Source organism: Mastomys coucha, unplaced genomic scaffold (assembly GCF_008632895.1).
Source record: "Mastomys coucha isolate ucsf_1 unplaced genomic scaffold, UCSF_Mcou_1 pScaffold13, whole genome shotgun sequence".
In the NCBI taxonomy this organism is placed as follows: domain Eukaryota; kingdom Metazoa; phylum Chordata; class Mammalia; order Rodentia; family Muridae; genus Mastomys; species Mastomys coucha.
In genome coordinates, this window is record NW_022196895.1 from 59,631,496 (window position 1) to 59,659,387 (window position 27,892).

At 39.0% G+C, this 27,892-nt stretch overlaps 1 protein-coding gene across 2 annotated transcripts in view; it reads left to right on the forward strand.

Annotated features, from left to right (window-relative positions):
• Window positions 1–27,892, forward strand: part of Wdr7 (WD repeat domain 7) — a 293,177-nt gene that overhangs the window by 97,477 nt on the left and 167,808 nt on the right. For both annotated transcript variants that reach the window (XM_031365861.1, XM_031365862.1), the window contains one exon: window positions 25,389–25,502. In XM_031365861.1, the coding sequence (XP_031221721.1) occupies window positions 25,389–25,502 (114 nt within the window). The remainder of the gene's footprint in view (window positions 1–25,388; window positions 25,503–27,892) is intronic.

Genomic DNA, 27,892 nt, shown 5'->3' on the forward strand with positions numbered 1-27,892 from the left:
TATCTTTACCTACAGCACAAAGTAAAGCAGAAAAATAACTGTTAGGAAATTCGTTTTTGCTATTTTCTTATTGTTGTTTAAATAAAGTAGTTTTCTCTTAAGGAAATTTAAATATTTCCCTTTTTGTGATTAAATCTTTTTTACTTGAATATACTATTTTGAGTACTTCAAAAGCTATATGAATGCTTGATTACCTAAAATTTGAATCAAATGGCTGAGAAGCACTTAAACAAATGTTCAAAGTCCTTAGTCAGCAAAGAAATGTAAATCAAAATGACCCTGACATTCCACCTCACACCAATCAGAATGGCTAAGTACAAAAACTAAAGTGACAGCAGATGCTGGTGAGGATGTGGAGAAAGAGGAACACTCCTTCACTGCTGGTGGGATTGCAAACTGGTACAACCACTCTGGAAATCAATCTGGAGGTTCCTTAGAAAATTGGAAGTAGATCTATCTGAAAACCCAGCTATACTACTCTTGGGAATATACCCAAAAGATGCCCCACCATGCCATAGGGGCATGTGCTCCACTATGTTCGTAGCAGCCTTATTTGTAATAGCCAGAAGCTGGAAACAAGCCAGATGTCCCTCAACCAAAGAATGGATAAAGAAAATGTGGTTCATTTAACACAATGGACTACTATTCAGCTATTAAAAATGAGGACATCATGAATTTTATAGGCAAATGGATGGAACTAGAAAATATCATCCTGAATGAGGTAACTCAGACCCAAAAGGACATGCATGGTATGTGCTCACTGATAAGTGGATATCAGCCAAAAAGTACAGAATTCCCGAGGTATAACCTATGGGCTGTAAGAAGTGACATACAGAAAGGCCCAAGTGAGGAGGCTTCATAATCCTACTTAGAAGGAGGGAGGAAATAATCAAGGGAGGCAGAGGGAGGGAGGAACCTGGGCAGAAGATGGAGAGGGAAGGGAACAGGATCAGATCTGGGGGGAGGGGATAGGAAAGAAGCCGAGAGGGCCAAGAGAATGAATGGAAATAGGCAGCATGGAAGAGTGGGAGGTCAGGGATAGGCCCTCTAGAGAGTACTAGGAAACTGGGAGGTGAGACACTCCTGGGATTCATTGGGGGGTAACCTTAAGCAAAATGTCCAACATGGGGAAAGGGAACTCAAAGAATTCACCTTTAGTAGATATATGGGGCCTCCAGAGAAGGGATAGGGTTACTAACACACAGTCAAAATTCCTGACCCAGAATTGTTCTTGTCTGAAAGAACTACAAGGATAAAAATGGAGAAGAGACTGAAGGAAAGGCAGACTAGTCCACCTTGGGATCCATCTCATGGGGTTGGGGGCACCAAGGCCTGACACTACTATGCTATGATGTGCTTACAAAGGGGTACCTGGCATGGCTATCCTCAGAGAGGTTCTACCAGTAGCTGTCTGAGACAGATGCAGATACTTACACTCAACCATTGGACTGAATTTGGGGATCCCTATGGTTGAAGAAGGGGAAGGATTGAAGAAGCTGAAGGGGGAGGTGTCCCTATAGGAAGACCAGCACTCTCAACTTATCTAGACCCTAGGGAGCTCCCAGAGACTGAGCCTTGAACCAGGAGCGTACATGGGTTGGTCTGAGGCTCGTGGCACATATGTAGCAGAGGTCTGTCTGGTTTGGCCTCAGTTGGAGAAGATGCGCTTAATTCTCAAGAGACTTGAGACCCCAGGGAAGGGGCAAGTCTGGTTGGTGGGAAAGCACCTTCTCAGGGGGAGAAGAATAGAATGAGGAGCTGTGGGATGGGGAATTGAGGGAGGCAATGACTGAAATGCAAATAAATAAAATTTTAAAAAACCCAAGGTCATAAAAAATTTTGAATTGTATCTTTTACTATAATTTTGTGTCTATGTGGAAGGAAAAAAATAAGCATATGTTCTGCTAAATCATCCCACATTACCAACTTTTGATCTAATATGTTAATCAACTTTAGACTGTAATGCTGACTGAGTGTAGAATCAGTTGTACTTTCTTTTGTTGGAAGCTTTCTGTTTTAATCAAAGAGAGTCAAGCTCAAGGAGTAGGGATTCTGACGTATTAAAGGAGCAGAAAGCATTTAACAGATGAGGAATGAGCACCGAGGGCTGGTGAGCAGCTCTGCTGTCCTAGGGGACCAGGAGTTTGTGCAGCCAGCTGCTGGACTGCCCACACCTGCTGTCCACCTGCCTGCAGCAGCGTCTCTCCTGCCAGCCATCACTGTGAGTTTTAAAGCACTGTTTTACATACATGGCACCTATTTCTGGCAAGAGACTCTTAGGAAGTATACCACTTATCCTCAATAGTCTTAGAATTAACCATTCTAAGAATTGAAAGATATGCAATAATTACATAAGTAGTATTGCAAGTGCCTACGTTATGCCCAATTTTGTAGAGGTTTTATCTTTAATTAATTAAAAAAAGTTCTCTGAGGAGCTCTTGGACTGAGAGAGACAATCCCTATTACCTTTGAGACCAGGACCAGAGCTTTTATAGGCAGCAACTCCCTCTAACTGCACCGTCAGGAAGGGGAGCGACTGCGGGTAAAATAATGCCGACCAGCCAGGTTGCTAATTCCCCATATTTTATGTAGGTATGGTGGACAGTAGCCCAATAAAAAGCTTTTTATGGGTTTGTGTGAACGAGTGGAAAGCATAGGCCAAGGGCAGGTGCTTTTCTTGGAAGTCTTGAGAGCATTTGTAAAATCCTTTTGCAGAGCATCCTGTGTAGTGATGCCCCAGTACAGGCAGCGCGCATGGGCCGTTTAGCCTTTCCTCTTTCTGTACTTGTCTTGATAGCTTTGGTTTTCTTATCCTACTGCCTTGGCATTCGTTTAAGTTTCTATCTGACGGTAGACCAGCAGTCGCTAGGGAGGAAAAGGCAACAGCAGTCTGCTTTAATTGACAGCCACAAATTTCCGTAAGCCGTAATTATTGAATGCCATGTGACTTATGCTTCAGATGATGGTCAGCATTTATCGTTTCATCCTTGGTAAATATCAAAAAAAAATGTGAAATTTAAAGATAGCTGTATTGTGATCCCTATTCTAATGCTAAATACTGCGTATTTTCTGCAACATGTGGACATATGGTACATCTTTTGTGAGTCCTCATTTGTGTGTGTGACACCACTTTTATGTTCCAAAACATTGTTATAGAATTCTAATACTTTTACTAAATAAGGATTACTGTTATTTTTCAAAACCATTGAATTACAATGTAGATAAAGATGAACGTTGCCTGAGATTTATTTTGAGTTGAAGATGTTTTCCAGAGCCTCCTTTTGTATATTTCTTATGTGTGACATTGTACATGTAGCATTTTGATAATTGACTTTTTTATGAGGTCAAGCACCTGCTGGTTTATGAAATACGCCTGCATTTGCCCTTCCTTTCAGTCAGTGGCTTCTCTGAAGTAAATGCTGATGGTTCCTGATTTCCTTTGGCCTCCAATACAGATTGACCTTGTGGGGCATTAGGTCACAGGCGCAATTGTTTCTCATACATTGCGTTCTGCTTGCTCCCAGTGCTCATCTTTTCCAGCTTCAGAAACTTTGGCCACATAAACCTCACTCTCATTATATAAATTACAAATCTCTCCTCAAGTATGTGCTGTGATCTTATACAGTGCTGGTCACCGTAGTATTAATTTGTAAGTTTATCATCTCAGATATTGGTAGAAAATATGTAACACATTGTGTTTAGTACATACCAATGTCACCAGACAGCTTGGTCCTTTGTTCCTTTCCAGTCCCTTCCTTTTCAGCTTCCTTTTATGTTGGGTTGACAGGGTCAGGCTCCTCTTTAACTTAGCCTTGGAAACAATAGAATTTCTTTGTTGAGTAAATGTTTTGGGTTTGATTTCTAATAGACCATACTGTAATACCTGTTTTTAACCTGGATTTGAAATCTCATTTGTGATGCTTATAAAGTAGTGGTGACTCTGAGCACAAATATGGGTGGATCCACAACAGACATGAAGATAAGATGGTGATGTGTGTCTCAGATATATGGAAAGTGAAGCTGGTGAAGTATCCCCAGTGTTAGTGTGTTTTCCACAAGGCAGCTAGTGGCAGGATTTACTGTGGGAAGAAGGTGGGCAACACTAGAAAGGGGTTGACACATGATTTAATTGAATCTGGCCCCTGCTCTGAGGTCGGAAACTAGACAGCCTTCCTCCCCATCCTTTCTACTTTCTCTTATATATTTACATTTGTCTTGTAAGATTGGGACTTTCTGAGATAACTATTTTTGGGGAATGACTTTTCTGGATCCTAAGAATTTTTTAAATTACTAAGTAGATGCTCAGAATAGTCTTATAATTCTAGTTTTGGTTGAAGTAGTTTTATAAAACTCTTCCATTTTTAAAACATTTATGCTAAGCACAGGCTGCCACTCCAGGCTGTAATGTGGAGTGACTCCTGCTTGCTCACTGTCACAAACAAGCCTTCGATCAAGAATGTCTTAGACCATAATGCCTCTTACATTTCAGGTTATAGTTCTTATAATTTTTCCTTCTCTGTCTTTTATTGTTTATCAGTTGTGATGGATTTTTATTGCTATTGAGCTGATTCATTTCTCTCCTGATAGCTTCTTTCTAATTTTTGATTTTGCTGTCTGTACTACTGTGGGGGGTAGGGCAGCCGGTTAATGAAGCTCACTGCGGTTATGTATTCAGTAAGGCAGAACTGACCAAGAAAGGTGCCCTGAGAGGGGAACTGCCTGACAGAGCCTTAGAGTAAGTGCCCTGTGTGCTGGCCTCACTCCCTCCGAGTCTGCCCAGATCACCTCATTGGGGTTTTGTGGCATTCTGGGTATCTTTTTCTTTTTAAAGTGAAAGTATGCTAATTGAAATTCATGAAATAAAGTGAAAATTATTTGATTAAATACTTCTTTTTTTAAAAAAAGATTTATTTATTTATTTAATATATATGAGTACACTGCAAATGTTTACAGACACAGTAGAAGAGAGCATCGGATCCCATTACAGATAGTTGTGAGCCACCATATGGTTGCTGGGAATTGAACTCAGGACCTCTGGAAGAGTAGTCAGTGCTCTTAATCGCTGATCTGTCTCTCCAGCCCAATTAAATACTTCTTATAGAATTCTTGCTTCATAGGTCAGTAGGGATTAAAAGGTGTGGCTCTTTCAGAACTCTCTGAAGAAACTGTAGTCATCTTACACTGAGTACTGTATGTTTTAACCCCTTCTGTGAGGCAGAAAGGCTTTATCTCCAGATGAACTATATTTATTTAAAGTACAATATATATTATATCTGCTTACAGTGTTCCAGTGGGAATTAGGTATTTGTTCCTCCTTTTTCATGTAGAGTGTCAGGGGAATTGAGCTTAATTTTAAACACTCTAGACTGATAATCTATTTAACAACAATAAATGATTCTGCTTATCTGTATTTGGCCACAAACCTAATGGAATTTCTACTTAAATATATAGCTATTTAAAAGAAAATCCCTTCTTGACATTTTTTTGAGGCATTATTCAATATTTCTGTGATTTTCCTTTTATGTATTCAATTGACTTGGGAGCCAGTAAAAGGACCAGTTAAAAATGAAAGCATTTTATGTATAGGTTGGTTGTTCAGACTTGGTTTAAAAAGGAACCCATGTAATCATGATACCATGGGCTGGGAACTCTCAGTGTTAGCTAAGTGAGTGCTTGGGATCCCTCTGAGCATCTGTACTTCCACACTAGCATCAGAGGACAGTCTGCTACCAATCCCTGAAGGAGCCTGCTTACCATAGTATAGAACAAAGGGCAGCATGAAGGATGAGAAAATCAGACCACTTGTTCCCTGTAGAGCAGTTAGGATGTGTGGTATCTCCTAGTCTGGGCCTCCTGACCTGCCTCTCTCTATCTCATACCATTTGCTTCTTTTCTGCTTAGCTACTTGTAAGACCTGAGACTTTATGATGATCTTGGTAATTTCCTCATCTCTGTCTTTCTCAAGTCTGTCCCTGTCTCCTTTCAATGCAGTGGAGCAAAGCTTCCCCTAGACCTTCAGTTCATGCTCAGATAACTAGGAGGTGGGCCTGGCTTTCTTTGAGATACTTGTGCACTTTGTAAGCTTGGAAGCACTTAGGCCTGGGAAGACTACTTTATAAAGGAAAATGGCCGCTCAACCTTTGATACATTCTTTTTTTTAAAGTGATGTTTAAATGGAAATGCCTGGTAATATCTTTAGCTGAGGTTCTAGTGGCCTTTGTGATAATAAATGACCTGAGATCACTCACTACAAAGAAGAGAGTATTGATTTGTGTCATCATTCTCTTGCTGATTTGCTGAAGACAAAAATTTATAATGCTAATGGAAATAAAGTACTTTATAAAACATTCCTGTGAACACTAGAACATGTTTTTCTAATACAGCAAGTGTTCCAGTGAGGTTTTAAATATAAATTTTGTAGAAGTTTGAATGAGAATGGCCTCTATAGGCTCATATGCTTGAATACTTGGTCTCTCCAGTTGATGGAACTGTTTTGGAAGGGTTAGGAGGTGTGGCCTTGGGAGGAGGTGTGTCTCTGGGAGTGGGCTGTGAGCTTTCAGAAGGCAGCACTGTTCCCAGTTACTTGTCTTTGTCTGCCTCCTACTGGTGGATAAGGCTGTCAGCTCGTTCTCTAGCACTATACCTCCTGCCATGATTTTAGCTGTGATTGTAATAGCTAATGGTAGTATTTGTTCTAGTATTATTTACACACTGTGGGATTAAAGTTCTCCAACCTCCTTGATGTCTTTTCCCCACTTCCCTCTCCTGCTTTTCTATCTAGTATCTGTTCTTTGCTATTCTCTAGTGATGGTGCTCTGCTGATTTACCTGCCCTTTATTAAACATATTTTGATATGAATATGTTTTAAAGGATTTATTGTACATGACATTTGCAGCCCTTTTATTATTTTTAGCACTTCTAGCATACAAGTACAAAGAAAAAATTTTTCTCTTTGTTTGAACACTCTAATTGACCCACCAAGACTGAGATTGCTCTGTTTTTTTTTCAGCCTGTTAAATGCCAATCCAGTCATCTGTAACAGCACTTAGTATTTTTGTAATTTTCCTGTACATGCTTTCTGTTTGTTCCACTTACAAAGATTTTCTTTGCTTGATTTAGGGATGAAAACAACCACTGTTACCTATTTTTATTGCTTGCTTTAAAAACTTGCCCCATAGTTAATGCCAAGTCTAGAGTCATGGTTCTCTTAGTCTTGTGGAAGGACTTTATACTTACTGGGAAACGTTGGTGAGACTTGCATTTGAAATGTTCTTAGACTAAAGGACATCCAGCTTAAAGAAGGGATGTGGAAGAGGATGATGATAGATCTTAATTCATAAACATTTCTAATGGTTTAGAACATGATTATACTCCATCTTTGGGGCTGGGGAGATAGGTGAGGAGGTGAGAGAACAACTTTCAGGAGTTAATCTTCTGCTGTGTGAGTTCACGTCACATCATTAGGCTTGGTGGCAAGCCTCTTTACATTCTGAACTATCTCATAGGCCCTGAAATGCTGGATGTCTTGTGCGATGAAGTCGACTTGCTGTTTTTGCCTCTTTAGCCTTTGTAGAACCATCCCAAACTCTTGGTGCTCTCTTCCCTAATACCATCTTGCTCAAACAGATGATTTTCTAGATCATACTCATGCTCCATCCATGTATGTGCTTATACTAAAAGTGTAGAGGAATGCGAGCTAGTATAGAGTCAGTACAAACTTTATCATACATAGACAACTATTCACTAAAATTTATTTCTATGCAGATTAACTTTGGTTTCTCTGTGACTCTTTTTGTTGTGTATCATCTTTTGGGCAATACTTTCTTACTCCTTCCCCAGCAAATGCAGTATCTTCACAGAGATACAAGGTAATTGTTACCTAGTAGCACTGTTTGCCGTGATGGACAGTCTAAAAAGCTCTTTTCTGGAAGCACAGAACACTTTTCATGGTCCTACATATTTTGTTATATATTTCATTATTTTGTTTTAAAGTGTGCATATCTGTTAGGTATAGATTAGGCGTTTCTGGTTTTGGGGCTTCCCCTCCTTATATATAATATTATTATTCTATAATTTGACTAGTTATCATGTAATAGTCATAATCAGTTGTAATAATTACTTCATGACTTAGTTGATTGGATGTTAAGTGAGTTAATTTGAGTAACTTTCTGTTTCTCTAGGATACTGTGAAGTACACTGCTTGGGCTTTGGTTATATTTTAAGCATTCATAAATACACTAGATTTTGTTTTGGATTAAGTTTGTGATTAAGGAATTTTTTTATGTACTTTAAACCTTAATTGTGTGTGTGTGTGTGTGTGTGTGTGCGCGCGCGCGCATGTGTGTGTGTTGGGGGGAGTAATGAGGATTATGTGACTGGAGAGTTCAGAAAAGGGCATTGGATACCTTGGACTGGAGTTTCATACAATTGCCAGCCCCCAGATGTGAGTGCTGAGAACAGAATTCAGGTCCTCTGGAAGAGCAGGATGAATTCTAAGCAGCTGAGTATTTGTTGTCAGTTATTTTCAACCAAATAGATGGTTGCTTTCATTTCGTTCATTTCATTCATGAGCAAATCATGAATGCAGGTAACTACAGCCATCTGATATTTGACAAAGATGACAAAACATACATTGGGGAAAAGACAGCAAGTAGGGAAGAATGAATTAGGACCCCGTATTTCACCCTACCTGATAATTAAGTTCAAATGGTTCAAAGACTTTGGTGTGAAGCCTGAAATGCTAAAACTACTAGAAGAAAACATAGATGTCGGGATGTTCTTTCTAAAGTATATGACATTTGCCCAGCAATTATGGCCAACAGTGGGCAAGTGGAACATGATAAAAATACAACTAAATCTCATGTTTACAGCACAGGAAACCATGAATGAAGAGGAAGCCCAGACAGGGGGAGGGAATACGAGCTATACAGATGACAAAGGCTTACTTTTCAGAATATATGCAGATTCAACAAACAGAGTCAAGGGGACAGATGACCCAATCAAAACCTGGACTTGGATCTGAACAGGGAGTTCTCAAGAGAAGAAATTAAAATGGCATTGTCCTTTTGGAGTGGTTCAGAATTTTGGATGATTATGAATACAATTTTATGCACACAATCATTGTTGTTATTATTATTATTATTATTATTATTATTATTATACCATTCATTCATTAATTATATTTACTCTCTTTCTACTAAATGGAAGTGTAAATACTTTGTACTATATGTATTGCTGCTATGAACTTAGATTTCTACTGTTTCATTACAATCCTGCTTTTAATTATTTTGAAAATATATTGATAAGAAGAATTTATAGGATTAAAGTGTAGTTCGGTTTTTGTTTTTAAAGAAACATTATATTTTCCATAACAATCATACTACTTTACGTTCTTACTAGTACTGAACACAACACAAATTTCTTCATTTTCCTGGACTCCTCCACCTTAAGTATCAGTTATCTTAAAAGGCATGAAGTGCTATTGAGTCTTCAATTTCCACTTTCCTAATTATTGGTCATGTTTAGCATCTTTTCCTAGTTTTTTTTTTTTTTTACCACTTATATATTTCCTATGGAAGTGTATTTTTTGTGCCCATTACCCACTTTAGGATCATGTTGGAATTTATTGTTGTTGAATTATAACCGTTTTCTGAGACACTTTGTAGCTGTGGGTGGCTTGGAACCCATCATGTACACTTGGCTGGCCTAGAAGTTGCAGTAATGCTCTCACCTGTACTGACATCACAGATGTGGACCGTAATCCCCAACCCAAGGACTGTATATTTGCTGTAGAGTACCTTGCTCTCAGATGATTTGAAAATCATCTGTCTCTTTCCATAGTTGCCTCTCTTGCTCACAACTGCGGGGCACTGGTAGTTTACTGATTTGTAGTTCTGTTACGTGTTTTTTAATGTCATTCCTGAAAAATCATTGTCAGATTTGATACCATGAAGCTTGTCTCTTGTTTTCTTCCAGAAACTTCATAGATTTTGGGGTTTATGTCTTAACATTTAGATGTTTGAATCATTTGAGTTAATGTTTATATGTCATATACACTCAGAACCCAACTTAAATTCTTGCTTGTAGATACTATCTAGTTTTCTAAGCTTATTTATTGAAGTAACTATTCTATCTTCTATACCTGTTTTAATTTAACATAATTATGTGTGTGTGTGCGTGTGTGTAAAAGTAGCCAAATCATTTAGCTTTTGTCATTAAACATAAATTAGATATTGAGATATTTTTCTTATTCTTTTTAATCTTCTTAAAAAAGATACTTGATAACATCTTTTTATTATGCTTGGCTTTTTAAATTGACATTTGGGTTTATGGGCATCTTCTTTTTGTCTAGTCTTTGGTATTGTGTGAGGGTGGTAGTGAAAAAACTCATCATGTCTTCTTCTTTTTTTTTTTTGGTTTTAAGGTGTTTTATTGTAGAAAAGAGAGAGTGAGAGAGAGAGGGAAGATAGAAAAGTAGAGACCATGACCACATGGAGAGAGCGGTAGAGGATGGTGAGGAGAGGGAGCAATGGGTGAGAGGGAGAGCAAGAGCCTTAGGGCATGTCTTCAGTTTTTGATAGTGTATGTTAGTATATTTCTAGAAGCGGAAGTTCTGTATATCTTTCCAAATTTTTTTTTCTTCCACACAGTTTAGATTTTTTGCACTTTCCACAGTGATCTAAGTGAGGTTTTGTCTCTCAGCAGCCTTTACAGCTGAACATATTCTTAAACTCTTGGAACCGCATATCTGTGATGGATGTCAAATGAAATATCACCATTATTTCATTTTTACTTTTTGTTAGGAACTTGCTCAGTATTTTTTTCATAAGAGCCTTAGGAATTTGTTTTCAAGTACCAGTTCATATTGTTCGCTCTTTTAGTTTTGAATGACTGTGTTTATAAGTTTAAAGTATTATCTAGTATATCATATTTTTCTATTTTGCATGTGAGCCTAATAAGCATTAGGAGTTGTGGAGGAAGAGGGGCTGCCAGCTCAGGAAAAGGGCACATTAGGTAAATCTCCTGCTGCACACGTGTCGTGTCGTGGTTGAAGTCTGATCTCAGGAACACATGCAAATGAGGAAGGATAACCAACTTTACAGAGTTGTCTCTAATCCCACAGTGTGCTATGACAGGCATGACCACATAAATACCCCCTTCCCCCACAGTTAACACAAGGTATTTTAAAAGTGGCTGCCTATTTTAAAGATATTTTGTTTATACTTGTAGAGTGAGCTTCAAAAACAAAGTTTACATCCTTTTTTTTAATATTTTTATATCTTGGTTATAATAGTGCTTGTCTGCTCAGTTATTCTTTTTATAACTTTGTTTGCAAGTTAATTCTTTAAAAGCTCTGCCAGAGGCAATGATGAGTGCAGCCTTAGTTAATTCAACTTTTCATTTTCCTCTAAATCATGTATTAGATATGAATAGCTTTTAAAATGAATTTTGAGATTTAATTAGTGTATTGCAGTAGAATAATAACATGCTCCTATAGACACATTATACCCATTATAGAGCATGCGTTTGATGTCTGCTGCATTTGATTCCACTCTATCATCCTTCTGGATTGAGTTAACTGTTTCACAAACCTGCTCATTTCGTTTTCTCTGAGGCTTACCACTTTACTAGTTTCTTTATGTTCCATCTAAGAAGATATTTTTATATTTTATGACATAATCTATTTCATTGTGATCTGAGGCTATGCAGTCTTCATACGAATAAATCCATATAAGTATTTCACTGATAATACCTCCTTGAGAGCAAGATAACAGCTAACTGCTTTAAAAAGGTGATGCATTTTTCTTCCCCAAATGACGTTGCATCAAGTCCTTACTAGACTGTTGATAACGTCTTGGCTGGCCTTGTTATTCTGTCAGTTGCTTTATTATTCTAGCATTTGCCCTAACCATCTCTCTTCATTTGGCCCTGGTGTCCATTTGATGTGGCCTCGATGATTAAGGTAGCATTTGGCTGTTTTCTGTCGCACGCTCTGCTTTGCTCTTGTGTCTTCCCTACCTTCCTCCTAGGACCGCCATGTGTGAGGAGCCAGTGAGAGAGAACCATCTGGGGACTAGATGTGCTCCTGGGTTCACGCTGCAGATCTTCTCAGTTGCCAGAACTAAGAAGGGACTCATTCTTTGTGCGCCCTCTGTCCTCTGCCTCCCTTTCTCCTGCTTCCTGGCTATCATCACCCTACTTAAAGCAACCCCAAGTTCTTGTGAATGTTTCCCACGTTTATTACATAAAGGCTCATTCTAGCCCTCCCCTTTTGCTTATTTGGAACTTCTTCCTCTGAGTAAACTTAAATTGTTCTCATTATCCACAGCAGATTTGTTTGTTTTCTCCAACCTCAGTAGACTTCATGTAATTTAGAATTTCTAACATATACCTTGTAAAAACCAGTTAACACTAGGGTGCAGTATTCGCATACAGTTCTTATTTATTTAGATCTGTAGCTTTACATTGTCTAGTTCTTTGGCCTGTTTCTGGTGTTCTTAGTTCAGTGTCTTTTATGTTTCCACTTTTCTGCAATCTTATGCAGTAATATTTGTAATAGATTCATCTGCAGGAGTGTGCACCTCATCCAAATTTCCCTAGCATTCTGGTTAATTCATTATTTTAAACAATTGAATTTAATAAAGTTTACTCTGTCATATTTGGATCTTTAGGGTGTGACACCTGACTGTATTTTTTTTTTAAGAAACATCACAGCAGTTACTTTATTTCAGATTGAGACCCATTGTGACGACTTTTTTTTTAACATTTAAAAACATATTTTAATTAAATAGGATTGAATCACATTTTTGTTCCCCTTTTGCATCACCACTCCTCCCATAGGCCCCCCTGCAATACCTACAATATCTTTTTTCTGACTGTATTTTTTGTATCTACTACTACTGCAGTCTTACAGAGATCCTCCCCCCCACACTCCCCTTTAACGTTTTCCTGGTGTGATTCTGTAATTAAGCTGGCAGCAGCACTATACTCAATTCCCCCACATTCATATTTGAATGTAGTATAGTAAATGGCATCTTATTGTATTTTATCTTGTCTCTATTTGAGTAAACACAAAGACAAAAAGCAGTCTCACCGGGTTGCTAAAACACCTTTTTTTTTTTAATTGGTTGTTTCTTAGAGAGTATAGATTTAGGTAAAACCCTCTGGCCTCATGCTTGCTTTCCATTAGTGCCTTCTTGCTAGCTACCCAAACTGACTTCTTGAAACTATGCTGATAAGCAAAAAGAGGACAATAGGATTCTCCTGTCTCACCTCAGATAGTAAGTTCTCAGTGCATAGTTACCAACTTTAGCACCATTTTCACTATGTGTATTATGTGTTCTGTTCTTTTTACCACATGGTGCCAGGTGCATGTCTTAAAGGAATCATGCCTATGATCTGGTAGTGGTGGCAAAGGCCTTTCATCTCTGGGCAGCTGAGTCAGGTGGGTCTCTATAAACTCAAACCTAGCTTGATCTCCATAGTGAGTCGTAGGCCCACCGAAGCTACATAATAAGACTGTGTAAAAAGGCAGAAAGAGTTTATTCCTTTTCTACCTGTGTTAGGTTTCTCTAATATAGTGAATCCGTAGATATTAAAATGGGATTTATCATAGTGGTTTACAGGCTATGGTCTGGCTAGTCCAACAATGGCTGTCTCCCAACAGAAAGCTCCAGAGTCTGGTAATTGTTCAGTCCGTGAGGCTGGATGTCTCAGTTGGCCTTCAGTGATGTTGGAAGTTTGAAGAAGTAGGTCCTAGGTCAGTGAAGGAGTGGCTCAGCATCAGATGAACGACCTTGCCAGTGACAGTGAAGGAAGGCAGGGGAAACAGTTGCCCTTCTTTCATGTCCTTTTCCTGGGCCAGGGTGTGGCCCAGACTTAGTGTGGGTCTTCTGACCTCCAGTGATCCAGGTTTAATTAGTGTGGCTTCTTTCCACCCCAAATAATTCAGTCCAGAAAAGTTCCTCACAGGTACTTGGGTTTTAGTCCGCTCCAGATGGAGTCCTGTTGACTGGATTTCCCATCTTCTGTTAGTGGGTTATTTCTCACTGTGTGTTAGGCTCCAACATCTGCTGCCTCCTCAGCTTCATTCCCCGAATGCTGCCATACCTCCCCTCCCCCTGCCCGGTCTTTTAGTGTGCTGCTCTTGCATCTTGGATTTGTCTTCACTCAGGGTCATCCCATTATACATGTTATAGACCCATAAGACCCAGCTCAGAGGTTTCCACCGCAACTACTTACACACTTAGGAATCTGCTGTAGGGGCATGGCTAGCAGGGTCTCTAGTAAAAGGTCTTATATTCCCCTTATAGTTTTATTCCCTTTGCTTAGAAAGCCACTCACACACACCCCAAATTCTTTTAAATGAATGGTTAAATTTTCTCCCCATTTCTATTGTGCATATTTGGAAAAATAATCTAGAAAAGTGATTTTCAAATTTTTTTTTTTAAAAACTGTTTAGTCTTCACATGAAAACGTCTGTAAAACATGTGTGTGCCTCTTCACAATTACACAACTACGTAATGAGGTAAAGATGGATCTCTGTCTGAAAATTCCTGGCTCATCATCACTGCATCCACTCACACATCTTTCTTTGATTTCATACAGAGAACAATCTTTTCTACCCAGGTATTTCTCATGTCCACGTTCCTGTAGCTACTCCCTGAATCCCAAGCCCACAGCTTGAGGATCTGAAGCTGAGGGTCTCTTCAGCCCCGCGTCTGGCCTTGAGAAGGCTTGGTCGGCAGTAGCTGGAGTGCTCTCGGTCGTTATGGAAATGTGTAGCTCATCATTTAGATGTAGCCCAGATTCAGTGTCTTTGCTGCTAAAGCCAATATCTTTTGCTACCTCCATCAGCCTCACTTCCATTGACTTTAAAGCACCCTACTGTTTATATGTGCTTAGCATGCATATATTGTGTAGTGTTTGTGCTACTTGGTTTCTGTCTGCACAGCTATTGCTAGTGAACAGAGAGGAAGGAGAGAGTCAGAAAGGGAGAGAGGGGGAAAGAAAGAAAGAGTATGGATCTTTGAAGGGTTTCAGTGACAAGTTCCCAAGCAGCTCCGAGATGCATAATTCTGCATGGAACTGAGGGTTCAAATTAGGTGACTTCAATGTTAGCATGTGTCAGGACAGTTTTGCCTTTGTGTTACAATATGTGTGTCCTTCTTTTCATTTGTGTCTTCTGAAACAAAAAATGGCTTTTAGTCCACTTATAGCCTGCAAATTAAACACATTTTAAAAGGTACCTATGGTGAATTTCAAGTTTTAGGTAGTATTTTTACTATAGATCATTCTTAGTTCTGTTTGGGAAAGGAGAAAATAAAGCTTTATGTAATATTCTGTTGAGCTAGAACACTTCCAGTGGTGTCTACTACTTGTGCATTTTCCAGCTTGTTTTACTGTTTTCAGAATGGTTTATAATTACATTTTTATGAGAGCAGTTTCATGAATAGTTCAAAATATTAGGTAGGAAAACGTATTTCCGTAATTATGTATCAATTCTCATGTTACCAAATAACTATATTCTAATTTAATCTTAAACTATTTTAATCATATTTTTATTTCTCTAATTGCATTGTGTCTGTAATAAGCCCATTACTTTCTGACAAAGTAAAATGATCTTTATTCAGAATAAGGGATAACTATCTTCAAATTATTTTGTGTGAAATCTTTCCGTAAGAGAACATCTATAGTGTTCTAATTTCTGTTTTTGATGCTTAGAGAAGGAAAAGTAGATACTGTGTCTTTAATGGAAAGCAAAAGGTTATCTTCTGTGGTCTTTGTGTGTATGTGCTGATGTGAATGGAGGCAGCCAGACAGGCAGTGTGTGCAGAGAGAGTCAGGAACGGCTGCAGATCGATATGTGTGGTGTGAAGTGAATTAATGTGAGGCAGGCCGTCTGTCTGTCATGAGATTGTGGGGAGTGTAGAGCAGTGTTGGTCAGCACAGCCCAGATCCGCCTCTAATACGTTCCTGCCTTCTGCTTGAAGTGCAATGGAGATACACATTCCCTGACTGCTGGATTTCACTTCATTTAAAGTAAATGTTAATATCAAATCATTGTCTCAAGTGCGCTTCAATTAGATCATGGGAAACCACAGCTGCAAGAAACTGATGAAATAAAAATGCCTGCTATTGTTCTGGATATATTTTTCAACCTCACTGGAAATCTATATTTTATGAGAATGAGAAATATAATTTTTATTAACATTTTGTATGTTTTTGTTCTTCACTCTAACAATTTTATCCTTTCTAATTCTCTGTAAAATTATAAAGTTACAGTGAACTGAATTCATTTTATATTACAATATTAGTATTGTAATATTGCTGCATTAAAAACTCTTACAAGGTTAAACTCTCTTTGCTTGCGGTGTTAATCATGTGACACTATAGAATTTCCCTGAGTTCATTTCACTTGTCATTACTCAGATGTTGTAAACCAGTTGAAAAACTGCTTGTAATATGTAAGGTATGAAACATACATTTTGGCAAATGTGTATATTTTACTGTTGAAATTAAAAAGTATATTTATGTGTCTAGGTGTTTTGCCTGCACATAACTCTGTTTCCTTTCTATGTTTTTGCCTGGGCTCTGAGGTCAGAAGAGGCACCAGGCCCTCCTCAACTGGACTCACAGGTGTTATGAACCACTGTGGGGCTGGCGCTGAACCAGGTCTTTCAGCTCATGCCCGTAACTCCTGAGCCATCTCTCCAGCTCCTATTGGTAGAATTTTGCATATAGTGGTAGTCTATTGTATTGAAGACCATATTTTTATATTTACATTAAATTTTTTTTCTACTAATTAAAAGCAACACATTATGCTACATATATGGAAATGCTTGACTTATCATAGGTCTTTGACAATAATAAGTGACCTTGGCATATAGAAAATGACAGGTCTCATAAAAGTCTTCCTGTTGTGTATCCCTCTCTTCCGCTCAGTGCAGTGCTCCCCACCTGATACTGTCAGAGGGAGACTTCCTTTTACCATTTTCCTGCCTTGTTCCATGTTCTACGGTTTTCCATTTTCTTCCCGAGTCTCATTATAGATCTATGATGGTAAACTCTACGTTGTTGCATTTTGTAAGACTTACACTTATAAACTTACTCTTTCATACATTTACTGTATCTCTTTCATTAGAACTCTTGCTATCCTTATATTATCTTTATTTTCAATGTTTTCTTTCCCCTTAATACCTTTAATGTTATTTCCTAGTATAATTAATTAATATAATTTGTGTTATTGGATTGAAGTTATTCTCATTGTGTTCTATACAATCCAATTTATTGAAATTTATGTCTAGTAATTTGAGTATATTTGTCAAAGTAATATACTACAGTTTATTTTAATTTTACATGTAATTTGACGTGTAAAATGAATTTACAAGACAAAAGCAAAGAATCTTCATATAGTTGATGGTTTAAACCTTTGTTTATGAATAAGCAATTTTATGTATACAGGTCTTATAAAAATTCTTTATTTTTCTAGTAATATTTAATACTTTTGGATAGTGAATCATGAGGAAATAATTTTATGCCTTGAAAAGCTTATGCTTTTATATTAGTAAACACTAATTTTCTCTTATCTTTGTATTTCATTGGAAATAATATTCCAGGAGCTAGGGAGATGGTTTAGGAGTTAAAGTGCTTATTGCCCAAACAGGGGCCCCTGAGGGCTGGAGACAGATCTTAGTACTTAGGAGCTCATGCTGTTCTTGTAGTGAACCAGACTTCAGATCCCAGCACCCCACCAGGCAACCCAAAGATCAGTGTATCTCTAATTTCTGGGCACCCAGAGCTCTTTGACCTCCATGGGCTTTAGAAACACATGTGGTACATATACATTCACACAGACCTTATGCCATATCAGATATAAATAAATCTTTAAAAAGCATAAGAACCTAAACTAGCCATGTGTAAGGTGTGGCAATGGAAGCCTGTGATTCCAGTGTTGGTGGAAGCAGAGACATGTGCATCTCATAGGCTTGCCAGCCTATCCCAGCCACCAGTGGGCTCCAAGTTCTCAGTAAGCCCGTGTCAAAAGATAAGATGCACGGCATGGGTGTGTGGAGAGAGATAAAGAAGGATACCCCATGTTCAACTGAGGCCTCCACACATACATGCCTTTACAGGCACACCCGTATACATCTTCACATATGCACACACCGCAAACACACAGAAAGACAATAACGTTTTCTCACAACCTTTGGTTCTATTTTGTGACTATTGTATCTTTTTGAAATACTTGTTTCCATATAATTTACATATAGTAAAATATCATTTTGGCTCATACTTATGAACGATATGTTTGGTCACATTCAGCTCCCACAAGCAGGATATAGATGAGCTCTGTCTTTAAAGGTTGATTAGTCAAATTCTTTGTTACATCCTTCGCCACTGCCAGCCATGGATCCTGTGATGTTGATGTGCCCTACGAGAGTAATACCATACATCTAAATACTGTGGAGACCAGAAGCAGCAAAGTATGCTTTGGGGTTTTTAACAATGCCATGATACCTTCTCTTGCAGCTAGAGAATAAAGTGCTTAGCACTATTTTAAAATGCTATTGATCCTTATATGACCTGATATTTTAAAGTTATTTCCTGAAAACAGACGAGGAGGAGGATGGCTTTGACGGAGGCTTGAGAGTGTTGTGATTTGGCTGTCTGCTCAGCACCTAGCCTCCACTGTCTTCCAGAACATTTAAGGAGTTGCAGAGAATTGGCTGCCATCACTGCTCAGGGTTATGGGAGTTAGGACATTGAGCTTATATTAGAAAAAAACGGTCTCTCCTTCTTCCCCTTATTAGTAACTGAGTAGTGCTAAAAATTGTGAAGATTAACATGTAATTGCACATTCAGGCAAAGGCAGGAACATAGTTTAGGTATTTTCTTTTCTTTTCTTTCTTTTTTTTTTTTTTTTTTTTTTTTTTTTTTTTTTTTTTTTTTTTTTGGTTTTTCGAGACAGGGTTTTTCTGTATAGCCCTGGCTGTCCTGGAACTCACTCTGTAGACCAGGCTGGCCTCAAACTCAGAAATCTGCCTGTCTCTGCCTCCCAAGTGCTGGGATTAAAGGCGTGAGCCACCACCACTTGGCTAGTTTAGATATTTTCTTTAAGCATGCATTCTTGAGGTAATGATGTTGTTCAGTTGATAGAGTGAACTATAGCAGGCTATAGCAAATGCCTGGCTATGTAAGACACTGGGTCAAAACAAAAACAAAACAAAGTGAGAAAAAGTCATGTATCCCCGATAGAAGAAAATTCTCATGGGGCTTCACTTTGCTACGGTATGAATGCTCTGTTAGTCTTTTCTTGATCTGTTTTTGGGGAATACCCACAGTATACACACAGTGGCTTGGGGCAGCTTGGCTGATACAGAATGTTAGGAAGCCAAATGGCTTTATAGAAGTCTAATGCATTTACTAACCTTTCTTTCCCAGACACACACAATTTGGAGAGCTTTTTGCTTTTCGTATAGTTGTGCAGACACCATCACAGTGGTTGAAAGTGTTCACCTGAAAGTGATCCCACCACTCAGCATCGTCTTCCCCATGTCCTGCTTCTGCTCATGCATAGGCCAGTGCACCGCTCTGCATTTCCTTCCTTCCTTCCCTCCTTCCTTCCTTCCTTCCTTCCTTCCTTCCTTCCTTCCTTCCTTCCTTCCTTCCTTCCCTCCTTCCCTCCCCCTCCCTCCCTCCTTCCCTCCCTTCCTTCCTTTTTAAAGATTTATTTTATGTATGTATGTAGCTGCCAGCAGCTATGCAAACTGGGTTCCTGAAAGAAAGGTAGGAGCCTGGGGAAAATAGGGGAATCCTCAAAAGGTCCAATGTGTATTTCAGAGTCTGAGAATATATAGGCTAGGAAACCCATCCCCCCAGTAAGCCAGGATCTTGTGGCCTAATTAGCATCTTGTTGTTCTGTCCAGGAGGCAGGTGAAGCTGCTCACCAGGGTGTGGCTCCTAGCAGGAAGAGGCAGAGAAGCAGAAAACTCAGAAAACTCCACCCTAAGTGGGCTAGCTGCTTGTGGCAAGGACAAAGTCTGGTCCAGCCTGCTTGAGGCTGGGGGAGGTCACATATGTGAGTACCTTGTGTCCTCAGACACACCAGTAGAGGGCATCTGGCCCCATTACAGATGGTTGTCACCCACCATGTGGTTGTTGGGAATTGAACTCAGGACCTCTGGAAGAGCGGAAGAGCAGTCAGTGTTCTTAACCTCGGAGCTATCTCTCCAGGCCACTTCTCTGCTTTCTATCTCAATTGATTTCACTTTCTTGACTGTTTGGGGTCATAAAATGAGGTGATTTCTTTAAGTTTCTAGTCGCTCCATTGTAGCAGCTATCAGAGTGCCATCTTTTTGTATTGCTGAGTAGCATTCCACTATATGACTATATTATAATTTGTATCACTTTGACCACTTTTTGGCTTTTATAAATAATGTTACCATGTATGTTTATGGGTTAGTTTTTTATGAGGACATGGTTTCACTCCTTGATAGTAATTGCTGGATCATATGCAAACTTTGTTTATTTAATATTTGGGAGTAATTGGAATACTGCTCTCTGGTAAAATTTGGAAGTTTCGTATTCTGTCTAGGTACTGGTCTCCTGGTGAATATGTGATTTTTAAAAAATTCTTTTTTTTTTTTCTTGCCTATGTCTTATGTTTTTCTCCTCTTAATAGGGTTTTTGCAGAGCAAAATTTGTTATAATCCTGATGAGGCCCAGCTAATCAATATTTCTCCATGTGGATAATGCTTTTAATGTCAAGTCTAACCTTAGGGATCAATGATTTTTTTTTTAATTTAAAAAATTCTAATTGTTTTATATTTTATATTTAAGTCCATAATTGATTTGAGTTAATTTTGTACAAGATATATGGTTTAGTTGGGATATACTTTCCTCCTAATGATTCATATATAGGAGCTTTATCTCCAATGTAGTAGTATTGAGAGATGGGGGAGCATTTTAAAGGTGAGGCCAGCAAGAGGTTGATCAGTTATTGGTGATGTTCTCTGAGAGTGATTGAGGTAGTTCTTATGGGACCCCATGCTTGCTCTGTCTTCTTGTATCATCATTTAATCTTTCTTTGCACACACTCTCGCTGTTAGGATTCTATATACCATTTACCACGAGGTCCTCACCAGAGCCCCAGAGCACACGTCAGCACCAGGTCCTTGTTACTCCAAAAGAGTAACACAGTGGAATTTTATTAAACTGGAAATAAAATGAAATTATGAAATTCTCCAACAAATGGATGGCTCTAGAAATTATATTAAATGGTAATAAATTTAATAAATTAAGTAGACTCACAAAGACAAATATTATATATTCTCTGCCATATGGGGAATGTAGCTTGTAGGGGTGCGCGCGTGCGCGCGCACACACACACACACACACACACACACACACACACACACACACACACGAGAGGTGGGGGAAAGGGGAGTTCGTGTGAGAATAGACCATGAAACTAGAATGTGTCAGAGGGAGGAGGCTGGAGTGGCGTTTGTAGAGTCTTTGTAGAAAGAGGCTTTAAGTAGGTGCATTGGTAGTAACAATGATCCAAGTTTTATCTTTTATTCTGTAACATTATTTTTTGTAGTTGTCTTTGGGAATTTTCTGGATTTTTTTTTACATGGGCAATTATTTTATCCTTGAATAGCATGCATAGTCGGTGTTCTTTGGGGAGACAGAACCAGGATCAATAAGTGGGTGATGGATGGATGGATGAGTAAGTAGGTAGATGGATGAGAGGTGATTAACTAAGAGGAATTGGTTCATGTAATCAAATAGGCGAAGTCTCACAATAGGTGATGTGCAGGGAGAAGCTCTGGGAAAATGTTCATGCTAGGCTCAGTCTAAGTCTGAAAGCCAGGCAGCTTAAGAGCTATCTGTATATGAACTCAGTCAAGTGAGTAGTACCTAAAATGAAGTCCCACGCTGGAGTAGTTAGCATTGTTCTTCTCAAAGTGCATGCATTTTATCTTCTGTTTTGGTAGTTGGTGGAGTTTTCTTATATTGTTAAATAGGCAAGTATGGTCAGAGTGTAATCTTTGCATATTCCTGATTGTATGTAGAGTAAAAGGGATTGGATTTCCTCCATTAAATATAAATGTCAGCTGCATGTTTTCCTAGACATCTTACAAGTTGAAGAAATTCTCCTCAATTATCTGATTTTCTTATAGTTTTAAAAAATTCATCTTTAGCCAGGCAGTGGTGGTGCACGCCTTTAATCCCAGCACTTGGGAGGCAGAGGCAGGTGGATTTCTGAGTTCGAGGCCAGCCTGGTCTACAGAGTAAGTTCCAGGATAGCCAGGGCTATACAGAGAAACCCTGTCTCAAAAAACCAAAAAAAAAAAAAAGACAAAAAAAAAAATTCATCTTTAAAAACTTCATCTTTCACAGCCTCTCAGGAGACAACTATATCAGGCTGGATTGTCCTTCCTTCAGTCTCTGCCCCATAGTTAGTCTCTGCAACTCCTTCCATGGGTATTTTGTTCCCCCTTTTAAGAAGGAATGAAGTGTCCACATTTTGGTCTTTCTTCTTCTTGAGTTTCTTGTGGTTTGTGGATTGTACTTTGTGTATTCTGAACTTAGGCTCACAGCCATCCATTGAATGGAGTACAGGGTCCCCAATAAAGGAGTTAGAGAAAGGACTGAAGGAGCTGAAGGGTTTGCAGCCCCTTAGGAGGAACAACAATATGAACTAACTAGTACCCTCAGAGCTCCCAGGGACTAAAACTCCAACCAAGGAGTACACATGGTGGGACTGATTCCTCCGGCAGCATGTGTATAGTATTGGATGGCCAAGTCGCCAGTCATCAATGGGAGGAGAGGCCCTTGGCCCTGTGAAGGTTCTGTGCCCCAGTGTAGGGGAATGCCAGGGCCAGTAAGCAGGAGAGGGTAGGGTGGCAAGCAGGGGGAGGAGGGAGGGAACAGGGGTTTGTTCTTGTTTTTTGGTTTTGTTTTTTGTTTTTTTTTTTGGAGGAGAAACTGGGAAAGGAGAAATCATATGACATCTAAATAAAGAAAATATCTAATAAAACCAAACCAAAACAAAAAGAACTTCATCTTTAAGCCAGGTGGTAGTGGCACACACTTGGGAGGCAGAGGCAGGAGGATTTCTGAGTTCGAAGCCAGCCTGGTCTACAGAGTGAGTTCCAGGACAGCCGGGGCTACACAGAGAAACCCTGTCTCGAAAAAAAAACAAAAAAACAAAAACAAAAACAAAAAAAATCATCTTTAAGGATGTGTCAGTTTTTGTCAAATAATTACTACTAGCTCACTCTTTGGATTACAGTGTTTGGCTTTTAAAACTCAACCAGATTTGTATCCCTGAGGTAAATTCTTCTTGGCCACATTATCTAAATCTTTCTATATATTGCAGACTTACTTGTTTAATTTATCAACTAATTTCTTTCTTCCTCCCCGTCCCACCCACTTTCTAGACAGGCTCTCTTTCTATATAGCTTGGCTGCTCTCGAACTTTCTATGTTGACCTACCTAGCCTCCAGCTCACAGAGATCCATCTGCTTCCTGAGAACTGGGATTAAAGGCAGTCCCCATTATGCCTAACCCACATTTGTTAATATTTCATTAAGGGTATTTTACATTCAGTTCATGAAATATCTTAGTTCATAGTATTTAGTTTTTATTTCAAGTTTTATAACCCTTTTTTCTGAAACATATCCATTAAAGAACCAGTGTAAGTTTTTGGTCCTTTGACCTCAGTTCCATCGAGATGTATGTGTTCGTTCTGTAAACTGCCTACAGTCCTGAATGTCTTCAGTGCAATGAATGTCCTGTACAGCTCTGGAGCTCCATGGTTGGCTTGATAGCCTTCACACTCTACTGTATGAGTCCGAGGCTTCATGGCTTTGCTGTGATGTTCTGAAATACTACCCTCTTTGTCCCAAGAACTCACTTCCTAGCAAAGCTTGTGATGAAATGATGTGAGGTGTCAGGTCAGAAGGTAGGGAACTTAGCAGTATTGTTACGTTGAGCACTTTGTCTCGCTGGTTAAATAGGATGAGTGTAAATGGGTTCCTCGCAATCCACAACTTTCACTTTCATTGGATCTCTTATTTCCATAGCAAAGGAAAATACTAGTGATCCTCACTGTCCAGACTGGTTTTTTTTTTATTTCAGTATCTTTATTCCAGTTTCTCTGATTATTTTCAGAGTTACTGACTATTGGCAAAAATGAGAATGAGACTTCAAAGGTTATATTTTAATTCAATTATGTGAAAAAATTATTTTTGATTTTTTTTAATCATTTGAACAATGTGTCCTTTTAGGAATATGTTTTTTTCCTTTTTATTCCCTTCTCTTTGAGTTTCGTTGATTAGGTAATTAAGAGTTTTCTAATAAATCCTTCCCTCATTTATTTACCTCTTTGCCTCTTCCCTTCTTTCCCACCCTTTAAAGCAGCTCTGATCACCTGATGCTACCACAATGGTGTTATGTTTTCCATAGTCAATCTTCAGGTCTTGTGGTCACCTGCTAGTGGGTTCAGCTTGCTGTCACCCACAGTGGTGAATAAGTTAAGGTTCTTTCTCTTTGGGTGCTTTTGGTAAACTTGAGAAATTCTGTAAGGCAGTACACCTTAGAAGAAAAGAAACCCCTCAGTATCTATAGCATTTAGTTTGAAAACATTTAGATGGCCTCTATTTAAGCAAATATTAACATGCTTCTTTAAAAACTTGATGAGAAATTTCCACTTCTATTGTAACCATGATGGACTGATGATAATCATATGAAAACACTATAAGTCTACTTTCCATTGCCACCTTAGGAATAATATGGTAAATGCAGATTAACACCAGAATATATCTTTAGGTTATGGAGGAAAAAGACATCTGTGCGAACTAGCAGAATGGACACTGCTCAGTTTCATAGTTATGTTCCTCCTCCCTGGTTCTTTCATAGCAGGAAATATTTATCTTTGGAGGCAATGTATGTCTGCAAGCACGCTCCTTTGTCCTCACCTGCCTGCAATCTCCAAGTATGAACATATTAACACAGAAGAAAGTAACCTTTCAATTCGTTCTTTACATTTTTTTTTGGTCTGGTTTCTGCATTGGTCTATCTAAATCAGGTAATGTAAATGTAGCAAAAAATGTTGGTGAAAGAAACCAAATAAAATGTAATTTACATCAACATTTTATATCTGATTTTCTCTGATGTTGATTAAAACTAAATCTTGGATATACCTATGCATGGCCACCCGTATAAATAAACAGAGCAGAAATGAATACTTTATTCCTTTATTTGTTTATTATTATACATATGTCGAATGTTACCTTTTGAGTAAGTGAAAGCTTTACAGGTTTCACTCCATCTCTTTCATTTTGTAAAGTGAAATCTTGTCACTCTCGCCTTTTTAGCTGGTGTCACTGCGGAAGCCATGCAGACGATGGCAGCTGCTCCAGATGCCTCGGGGCCAGAAGCCAAAGTCCAGGAAGAAGAGCATGACCTCGTGGATGATGACATCACTACTGGTAAGCCTGGGCAACGGACTAGAATGTGCTGGAGCTCAGATCAGTGTTTCAAACTGTTTTCTAAGTCTTCTACGTTGTTTACTGGGGTTGTGTCTTGTGAGGGAAGAAAGGCAAGAATCTTTTTTTTTTTTTTTTGCTTTTTTTTTGCCTCTTATTTATTTTAAACTCCAAATTTTATTCTTCTCCCAGTCCACCCTCCAACTGTTCTACATCCTATACTCCCCCCCCCCAACTCCCCCAACTCCATGAGGATATCCCACTCCCCACTCCCACCCCACCAGACCTCTAAACTCCCTGGGGCCTCCAGTCTCTTGAGGGTTAGGTGCATCTTTTCTGACTAAATCCAGACCCGGCAGTCCTCTGCTGTATGTGTGTTGGGGGCCTCATACAGCTGTTTTATGCTGCCTTGTTGGTGTTCCAGTATCTGAGAGATTTTGGGGGTCCAGATTAATGGAGACTGCTGGTCTTTCTACAGGGTTGCCCTCCTCCTCAGCTTCCTCCAGCTTTCCCCTAATTCAACCACAGGGGTCACAGCGACTGTCCATTGGTTCGGCACAAATATCTGCCTCTGACACTTTCAGTTGCTTGTTGGGTCTTTCAGAGGGCCGCACTCCATAGCTTCAGTAATAGTCTCAGGCCTTGGGACCTCCCCTTGAGCTGGATCCCACTTTGGGCCTGTTGCTGGACCTTCTTTTCCTCAGGCTCCTCTCCATTTCCATCCCTGTAATTCTTTCAGACAGGAACAATTATGGGTCAGAGTTGTGACTGTGGGATGGCAACCCCATCCCTCACTTGATGCCCTGTCTTCCTGCTGGAGGTGGGCTCTACAAGTTCCCTCTCCCCACTGTAGGGCATTTCGTCTAAGGTCCCTTTGAGTCCTGAGAGTCTCTCACTTCCCAGGTCTCTGGTATATTTTGGAGGGTCCCCCAACCTCCTACCTCTCGAGGTTGCATGTTTCCATTCTTTCTGCTGTCCCTCAGGGATTTCAGTCCTTTTCCCCAAACCAATACCCGATCATGTTCCCCTCTCCTCCCCACCCCAATCCCCTTTCCCTCCCAGGTTCCTCCCTCCTACCTTGGGGTTGTTTTCTTCTCCTTCCCAAGTGGGACTGAGGTATCCTCACTTGGGCACTTGAGCTTGTTGACCTTTTTGAGTTCTGTAGGCTATATCTTGAGTATTCAGCACTTGTTTTTTTTTTTTTTTCTGTTTTGTTTTGTTGTTGTTGTTGTTATTGTTGTTTTGTTTTGACTAATATCCACTTATTAGTGAGTACATACCATACATGTCCTTTTCCGTCTGAGTTACCTCAGTCAGGATGATATTCTCTAGTTCATCCATTTGCCTGCAAAACTCAGGATGTCCTCATTCTTAATAGCTGAGTAGTATTCCATTGTGTAAATGAACCACATTTTCTGTATCCATTCTTCTGTAATGAGACATCTGGGTTGTTTCCAGCTTCTGGCTATTGAAGTGGAATTGTTGGTTTGGCCCTGGATGGCACATGTCATTGTAACAGTGAGCCTGTGAGCCGGGCATTTACGTTTCTGGAAATCTTCTAATTGTGAAACTGGGATCACTACTAAAGCTTTGAACATGTAGAAGAATATACAGGTCCATTAGGCTGTGAAAGACTCTGCAATCATATGTTTGAATTCAAGAATAATTACGCTGTAGTAACATTGTGTGTAGTACAGACTGCATAAGAAATGCACATAGATTCTTTCCAGTGAGATTAAGCAGTGAGTGCTGCTGTTGAAGTCCCTGACTCTGAGTGGCTGTTGGATACTCTTACCTGTGTTCCCTATCATGCAGAAAATTTTACAGAGTTCACATATGACATACTTAGCCTAGCTTTGAATCATTTTGACTAATTTTAATTGCTGAATCTCCATTGTATAATGTACTGAGGATAAAAACAGACTGCATAATTTTATGGAAATTAAAGTGGGTTTTTTTTGTTTTTGTTTTTGTTTTTTGTTTTGTTTTGGTTGATTGTTTGCTTGCAGATGCATAAAAGTAGTTGAAAATATGACTAAAATCTCTAATTTTTATTAAAAGCGAATAATAACCAAAAATTAAAAAAATATATGACTAGAAAATAAGAGTAAATTTTTTTGATAAAATAAATTGAAAGTAGAATGTTCTTTCTTTCATAGCACTATGTAGCAAGTCTATTATTATCACTACCTAACTGCCTTTAACTGGGAAGAAGTTGAGAGAGCTCAGTGTTTTCCTTCGATGATTGAACAGCTTATGCTTTAGATTTTAGAGCTAACCCTTAGACAATGGCTCTGAACAAGCTTTGCCTAAATAGGAGAGCAACAGATTTTCCCATGAGGTGAAATGATGCTGCTTCCTTGTTAATTATTTTTTTTTTTTTTTTTTTTTTT